This window comes from Lynx rufus, unplaced genomic scaffold, assembly GCF_022079265.1.
Source record: "Lynx rufus isolate CCGP_SWC_20201006 ecotype Redwood Valley unplaced genomic scaffold, mLynRuf1.p SCAF_4, whole genome shotgun sequence".
Taxonomy (NCBI): domain Eukaryota; kingdom Metazoa; phylum Chordata; class Mammalia; order Carnivora; family Felidae; genus Lynx; species Lynx rufus.
In genome coordinates, this window is record NW_025814856.1 from 11,054,378 (window position 1) to 11,062,914 (window position 8,537).

Here is an 8,537-nt window from a genome sequence, read left to right on the forward strand (position 1 = left end):
CCATGATTCCATTACATCATCTGGACCACCCTTTAAGAAGGGCTTATAATCCTCATTTGACAGATGGGGAAACTGATGCTTGGAGAAGAAATAGAATGGCCCGGAAGTCATCTAGCAAAGCCAGGACTCCAGGCCACTCCCCTTTTCCCAAGGCTCCAGCCAGGTCCCTGTGTTTCAACTCACATGCATGATGTGTGCACTTTTGTTGAAAATCTTCACATAGGATTTCAAGATTTCAAAGTGGAAGGCAGGTGTCAGCAAACGACGGTGGTGGCTCCACTTGTCACCAGCAGTCAGCAGGAGCCCATCCCCTAGTGGAGGCAGCCACGAGGAGTCGGCAAGGGCAGTGCTTTCCCCTGAGACCCCAAAGTTGTCCCCGACCTCCTTCACTTAACAGTTACTCACCCAGCCAGGGCCTCAGGAATCTGTAGAAAAACGTGTCCCTGGGCACGATGGTGGCTGGCAGGAGAGACAGATCATCAGGGTCCATAGAGAAGAGGCAGGGATGGGCTTTGGGTTGGGGGGTGGAGGATCCAAGCCAGGGGAATGCATACCCCCTCCAACCTCCATAGTGGGAATTGTATAGTGCAGAGTGGGGAGGTGAGGGGGGACAAGACCAGGCTGCAGCACACAGGAGAGCAAAGGCAGAGCCCATGGACCTACACATAGGTACGTAGATGCTCCCGAAAATAGGGCACAACACACCCAACATGCCTTGACATGGCTCCTTGCCGGTCCGACATGTTCGAAACACCCAAGCACCAATCAGCACTCCAGGAAATGCCTTTACAGGGACCTAGGACTTCACACCTGTCCCAGAACCCTCTGACATCTCCTGGGACTTCTGACATGGCCCCAACACATGGTAACGTGCCCTGACACGAAACAACATGCCTAACACACACTGGCCTCAAGCAGCATCCTCTGAATGGACCCAAAGATAATCTGACATGACCTCAGTGTGTCTCATAGATGGTCCCTGGCAGGACTTAAATATGGTCCCATTAATGTCCCAGACATGGCCCAGGTGTGACCTAGCCTTTCTCAGGATTCTCTTCCATCCCATAGTTATCATCAAGTGCTTAGGCTCAGGGGCCCCTCTGTCCTTAAGAGACCAAACAATGTTGCCACCTCAGATGCTGAGCTCCCCCCACCACAAAGAGCTGCTACTGCTCCCTCGTGCCTCTAGACCAGCTCCCCACAACACTCTGTGGATCTTCCCCCACAACACTCTGGCCATCTCCCTACCCCAAATCCCCTTCCAACTAAAGGTCCCTCCTACCAGAGGCACTTAGGGCAGCCAAGAACACACAGAAGAAGTAAGAGAAAGCCTTCGGCATGCTATGTGACCTTGAGAAGTTTTTAAGCCTCCTGGAGCCTCCGTTTCCTCACCCAGGAAATGCCCCCCTAGCAGAGATGCCAGGGAATGGACATCTGTGGTATCTGCCTGTCCATCCCCTTCTGGAACCAACACCTCGCTCCTCTTCCTCCCTCAGACCAAGTATCTAGGGAGGGTGGCCATGCCACTCCATCCTCCGTTCCAGAGCTGAACATAGGACCCTAACCCTTAACAATCAAGTTGCCGTGACCAGAGGAAGAATTGGTCCCTGTGACCCAAGCCAGGCCAATTTAAGAGAATCCTGCAACTCTTTCTGGGTCTGCAGAGAATGAGCTCACATTTCCATGGGGGTTGAGCTTCTTAGACTCATGTTTGTCATCATGAGAGTGAAGCTGTCACCAAGGAACACAGAACTGCAAGAGAAAGACAGATTCCCAAGGGCACTGTTTGAAGACTGGATCCAACCATGCCTGAAGACAACATTCCGTCAGCTTTTCAGTCAATAGATTCCCTTTCTTCTCTTACACCAACATTGCTGAATTTCCACCACTCAAAATTGAAAACGACTGGGAACCAGAGAGATCCAGGACCTGCCCAGAGTCGCCCAGCAGGTTAATGGCAGGTCTCCATCAATACTACCCACTTCCCTGCTCAACCTGGTCTGTCCAGAGGTGCGAAGAACTGGGAACAGGGACAAGGGAATGCCTGGGTCGGGTGCTCCTGCGAGAGATACCTGGGGCCTGGAGCAGGGGAGCAACGAACTTAGGGTGGAAGAACCGCAGAATTGGGTAGATGGGCCCCATCCACCACAGGTGAACATCATGGAAGCTGTGGCTCGGACTCTCCCTGAACCTCAAGCCTTCTTCATTGCTCTTTACCTGGGGATGGCAGGGTGGAGGAGGAAGGCCAGGTCAGGCAGCAGCCCCAGAAGCTTCCAACTGCCCACTGCATCCCCCCTTCTGCCTGCATTATTAGTCTACACCTCTACATCTCACCAAGTCAGCTTCCCTTTGTTGGTCTGTTTGTCTCTTTTTGTGTGTCTATCTATGTGCCTCTCCCCCTCCCTTCACTCTCACAATCTTCATCTGTTTCCTTAGGTAGGTGAGAGACAGCCAGATGATAATTGCTAGATGATGGAGAGCTACATGATGATGATAGATAGATGATAGATAGATAGATAGATAGAGATAGAGAGATAGATAGAGATAGATAGATGATGGAGAGATAGATACATAGGGAGAGAGAGAGAGTGAGGGGGAAAGAGAGAAGAGGGATGACAGATAAATGGGAAGATGGTTGGATGGATGCATGGACAGACAGACAGACAGATGGACAGACAGATGGATGGATGGATGGGTGGATGGATGGACAGACGTATGGATGCATGCATGCATTCATGCTTGGGTGGATGGATGAAGAGAGAAAGGAAAGACATGAGAGATGGATTGGTAGATGATAGATGATATGTGTTTGTGTATGTTTCTTTTACATTCTCTGTATGTCCTCTCTGACTTCCTCACTTTTTCTCTGTACCTCTCTTTCTTCACCTCTATTTCTCTCTCTATCTCTCCCACTCCCCATGTCTGTTTCTCCTAACCTCTACACCCTCCATGGCTCCCCAGAACCCTCAGAATAAACCCCCTGCCCCCACACAGTCCTGCAACCCTGCTGGCTCTGCTGTCCCCTTCACCTTCTCCCTGCCTCTCACCAGCACTGCTCTTTATGCACTCAACTCATGGTTGCTCAAAACCCCGGTGCTCACAGGGCAGTGGGGTGGCTCAGTTGGTTAAGCATCTGACTCTACATCTTGCACAGGTCATAATCTCACGGTTCGTGATTTCAAGAGCTTTACTGACAGTGTGGAGCCTGCTTGGGATTCTCTCTCCCACTCTCTCCCTCGGCCCCTCCCCCACTCATGCATGTTCTCGCTCTCTCTCTCTCTCTGTCTCTCAAAATACAAAATAAACTTTAAAAAAAAAACAGGTGTTGCTCTGTCGCCTCCAGGCCTTTGAGTGGGCTATTCCTCTCCATAGTATGTACTTTCTCTTCTTTTCTTAAAAAATTCCTACCCATTGTATATATATACAATGGAATACTATGTGGCAATGAGAAAAAATGAAATATGGCCTTTTGTAGCAACGTGGATGGAACTCGAGAGTGTAATGCTAAGTGAAATAAGCCATACAGAGAAAGACAGATACCATATGGTTTCACTCTTATGTGGATCCTGAGAAACTTAACAGGAACCCATGGGGGAGGGGAAGGAAAAAAAAAAAAGAGGTTAGAGTGGGAGAGAGCCAAAGCATAAGAGACTGTTAAAAACTGAGAACAAACTGAGGGTTGATGGGGGGTGGGAGGGAGGGGAGGGTGGGTGATGGGTATTGAGGAGGGCACCTTTTGGGATGAGCACTGGGTGTTGTATGGAAACCTATTTGTCAATAAATTTCATATATATAAAATAAAAAAAAAATTCCTACCCATCAGTCCACACCCCCTTCCAACAACTCCTTCTCTAAGAAGCCTCCCAGCCTACCCAAACAGCAGATGCGTTGCTTCCCCTCTGAGTTCCCCTTACCGCTGTCTCTCCGTCAGACCCACTCTGACCACACAGGATTGAGGGTGTCTCTAATTCTACATGCCCAAGATTTGGGTTTCTCCAAGACAATACCTGGGACTGAGCCTCCCCAAGGACACTCCTGAAGCAGTGTCCAGAAGAAAGCAATGACCAAGGTCGCCCAAGAGCAGAAAGGACCTTGGAATCCACAGGGACCTCACAGAAGCCTGGCAGGGAGGGGTACGTGGCCCTCAGATGCTGCCACAGTGCCCATGGCCACATATTCCAGATGGGTACCTGTGGCATGATGACAGAGCAGGCAATGGCACGGTGACAGAAATGATGGGAGCCCGAGCAGATCATAAACCCTGCGAGTAGGCAGCCACCAGCTGAATTAAGACCCTCAAGCCCTGCTCTGTGGGGTGGACCTACAAGCAAGACAGGGGCCATCACCTCCGCAGAAGGAGCCACGGCAAGTTCCCCTGCAACCTCTGCAGTGGTCAGTGTGTCCAGACTCTGCATAGATGGAGCGGATCTCTGTTTCCTCCTGCTCCTTCCCTTGGGGGCAGAGGGATCCCGGAAGACTCTCCATGTCCCAAGGGTCCCTCCCAGGACACAGGGAGAAGACATGCTCTCTGCCCCCAGAGAGGCCGACCTTGGCTTGAGAAGTCAGATCTTTCTTCTCCTGGGAGTCGTTCCAATCTCAGGGAGGTGCCCACGGGAACAGCAGGGTGGCCTCACGTTTTGTCCTGGGGCTCCTTCCCATGTCCTGTCATGTCCTGGCCAGTCCACACAGCCCCCCCGCTCCCCAGATGGTGAAAGTGTGCAGACCTTCCAGCTCTGACATACCCCAGGACACAGGTGTGAGCTCTGCCCATCAGTCAGGAGGGCAGCTCCCACCTACGACCTTTTCTGCCCGCCAGCTTGCATGGTTCATCCCATCTGTCTGTCTGTCTGTCTGTCAGTCTATCTGTCTATCCACCTCTACCTATGAACCTATGGACTATCTATGAACCTATCCCCTGAACCTATGGACTCCCCCATCAGCCATGCCTTTTACAAAGGAAGAAACCCAAGCCACGTCCCCCAAAAGGAGAAGGAGGGGGGCTTGCCTCCCAGTGAGGCATCCTCTCCGATCCCACGGGAAGCCCCATCCTGGCCTGACAAATACTCCAGATGCTCCAGACAGGTGAATACAAGTCATTTTCACTTTTGGGACTGTTCCCTGCTCCCTAAGAACCCTGAGGCATTTGAGGAGATTGGCCCAGAGAGGGAGAGTGACTCAGCTGAGGTCACACAGCAAGTGGGACTGGAGGAGGGAAGAGTGACCAAGACCAGCTTCCATGGCCAAGCCCTCATAGGAGGTGTAGGAATTGTAATTTTATAACATTCCTGCTACCTCCATAACTTGCTGAGAAATTGCCAACACCCAGAATGTCAGGTAATACTCAGGACAAGCTTAGGGCATCCTGTTGTGTAATGAGCTGGTTTGTGGGAGGGCAGGGGTGGAGTTGGCCCCTGTCCCTTTGGCATTGGATGGCCAAGGGAGGTGTTGGTAAGTGCATCCAAACCTAGAACAAGGCCTCCACCATGACATTATCAAACAGTTATGAAGTGCCAACTGTATGTCAGCTCCTGAGCCGGGCATTATAGATATCAATCCATCCCCAGTGCCACTGTCTAGTGAGAGAGAGAAAAAGAGAGATAATAAACAAATAACTGGACAATTAACTGTTTGAATGTGAGCAGGACCAAGTCACAGGTCAAGGTCAAGGGGGGGAAGTCAAGGGAGGCTCGTAGAAATTACACCTGAGCTGAAAATGCAACCAGAAAAGGAGGGATCGACCCAGTGGCTGCAGGAAGGGAAGCCCTTCCAGGCAAAGGAGCAGCACAACCAAAGGGCCTGAGGTAGGAAGGGTTTGGCTCGTGGAGGAGAGAAAGCAGGAGCTTGGAGGGTCCAGGGTGTGCACGGGGCCAGGAGGGCAGCAGAGCCTGGCCAGGCAACACGTGGTCTGTCTCTAGAATGATGATGAGTCTTACAGAATGGTTTTCAGCTGAGTAGTGGTGTTAAGAGAAGTGAAATTTCAGAAAAACCTCTCCAGGGTTAAAGACAGAAAGGACCACAGGGGAGACTGGGGCTGGAGAGCTGGAAGCTTATAATTCCTTTGTGGTGGGAGTTGATGGCCCCCTTGGGAGTCAGAGCCCCCCCAGGTGAGGCAATGGCCTGGGGAGCCAGAGAAGAGGACGGGTGGGTTAGGACCCTGAAGGCACCCCGCATGGAAAGGTGGGGTGAAGAAGAGCCAAGTGGAGACCAGGGCCGGGTGGTGTGCGAGAACCCAGAAGACAAGCAAGTTCTGGCAGCTGCCGTGGTCAGCAGGGCCAGATTGCTTCCGGGGGGTGATGAGGTCATGGTCATGTCTGGAAACATGACAGGGGTGGGAACCAGGCAGGAGTGGGTGAAGACGGGCAGACGAGATGCCGGCACTGAGTGAAATAGGTTTGGTCACGAAGGTCAAGGCCAGGGTGAATACTTCTGAAAGGGGAAGTGATCAACTTTTATCCCAGTTGGGCAATGGGGCCCATTGATGTATCTTGGGAGTGAAAGGCAAGATCACAAAAAGGAGGCAGAAGAAAAGGGCGCACAGCCCACCCCTCTCCTCCAGCCTAGCAGCACCCCATGGCGGGAGGGGGGGGCAGAGATCAGAACTGATTCCTGTGGGGAAGCCAAAACCCAGAGAGGTGATGTGTTTGCCTGAGGCCAGCAAACATGGGCCAGGCAGGGAGCGGACCGTGCACGGTGGCCCCTGGCAAGATTGTGGGGACACCGGGGAACTTGGCTCTTTGCAGCCCTTCTCTGCTGTCCCAGACCCCAGCCCCACCTCAGGTCCCAGTTCCCCACCCCTGGGAAAGTGCATCCACCCTGATGCCCCAGGCCCGTCCTGCCACCCACACTCACCAGTCCCAGGTGACCCCAAAACCAGCTCTGCTTCGGGGGCTGTGGGAAACACCGGAGGCGGCAGCAGGTGTCATAGAAGCTGTAGCTCCAGGCCAGGACGCGGGCCAAGAGCCAGGAGACCCCCACCAGCAGCAGGAGCAGCCATGGGGAGGCTGCCACCTGCCCGAGTCCCAGCCAGGACAGGCTCAGCATCCTGGAGGCAGAGGGGACAGATTTTCCTGAGGCCGAGGAAATGGGCCCAAGGGTGAGCTCTCTGGACTCTTCAGGAACAGAGGGAGAGCCCCTCCCCCACACCGGAATGGGAGGGGCAGGGAGAGAGAAGGGTAGGCATGGTGAGTGCTCAGCACTGGGCAAATGGTGATTCAGAGAGGGGAGGAGGACCTAGACAATTCCAGAGGGAGAGGCAGAGTGAGTGAGAGGGAGAAAAAGAAAGACAGAGACACAGAGAGATAGCTAACCACCCACCAGTAGCCACTCTGCTACCAGAGGCTCTCTGAAGTCACCCCACCTTTGGGCAGCATCCTTTGCTACCCAGGATCAAGACCCCCCAGCCAGGTACCTTCAGACCACGGCAGCTTATCCACACAGCCTCCTCTCCCCGCTCTTGGAAAGTCTTTGTCCCTGGCGCCTGACTTAGGGGACACAGGCAGTGGCCAGGCTAAACCAGCCAATCCCTGCTGCCTGCTTACCTCCTCCCCACCTGGCAGTGGCCCAACTAGTAGGTGGGGGAGGGGGACTTCCGTGTTATAAAGAGAGTATGGGATTGGATCCTCAGAACTCAGCACCTCCCATGTGGGGGTGGGGGATCCGTTGAGGGATGGGCAAAGTGACTCCTGGGCGCCAAGCTAACAGCCACCCCTGCCCTTTCAAGGCCACAGGACACAGCAGGGAAAAGCTTGAACGTGAGACTTCAGGTGCCATGGGGGCAGTGTCCAGCCAAGCCTAGTCCCAAAACATCTCTGGGGCTCCTCTCCACGTACGAGGCATGTCACAGGCATGCATGATTTCCCAGAGCAGAATCAGGAAGCCTCGGGCCTCCGGGCTACACAACCTGGCAGGAGTTCAAGTCCTGCCTCCAAGCAGCCTAGGGCCTGGGCTGACACAAGACCACAGGGGGCAGGAACAAAAAGCCCTTCTGGCTGGGGGTTACTTGCATCAGACTCAGGGGGTAAAGGGCCCAGTGGGAAGAAGGCACCTGGAGGTGAGGAGGTAAGGCTGCAGGAGGCCAGGAGAGGAAGAAGGGCCCAGACAGAGCAGGAAGACCCTGCACGCAGTTCAGCCCCCTCCTGGCTGTGACCTTGGGCTGTGCCGGCCCTCTCTAGGCTCAATCTTGCCATCTGGGAAATGGGATGTCAGATGAGGGCCTGAGAGGGGGACAGAAGACGGTTCCACAGGAAGGTAGGAAAGATCAGGGACCCCCAAAAAAGATAAGTGGCCAAGAAAGAGCTCGTGACTAGTGTGTGCTGCTCTGTGCCAGCGTTCCACGTAAAGTAAACCTACTGTTTGCAGAAGACTGTCTGTTAAGTGCGCCTACTATGTACTGGGTACCACAAAAAGTGTGCCACAGTGTGTTGGGAATGATACATGAAGTGTGCCTACCACAAGCCAGGTACGTCGTATAAAGTACACCCACTGTGCACCCCTTCTGTTTGACACAAATCCTGTCAACTGTATGCCAGGTGTTGACC

The 8,537-nt window shown here is 53.3% G+C and overlaps 1 protein-coding gene across 1 annotated transcript; it reads right to left on the reverse strand.

Annotated features, from left to right (window-relative positions):
* Positions 1–174: 174 nt before the first annotated feature.
* LOC124522910 (cytochrome P450 4F2-like) lies at positions 175–7,533 on the reverse strand. Its single transcript, XM_047094595.1, has 6 exons — positions 7,409–7,533; positions 6,850–7,042; positions 4,257–4,321; positions 2,073–2,152; positions 406–459; positions 175–311 (listed from the first exon to the last, which is right to left on the reverse strand). The coding sequence occupies exons 2-6, from the start codon at positions 7,039–7,041 to the stop codon at positions 175–177; spliced, it is 528 nt and encodes a 175-aa protein (XP_046950551.1). The 5' UTR covers position 7,042; positions 7,409–7,533.
* Positions 7,534–8,537: the final 1,004 nt, after the last annotated feature.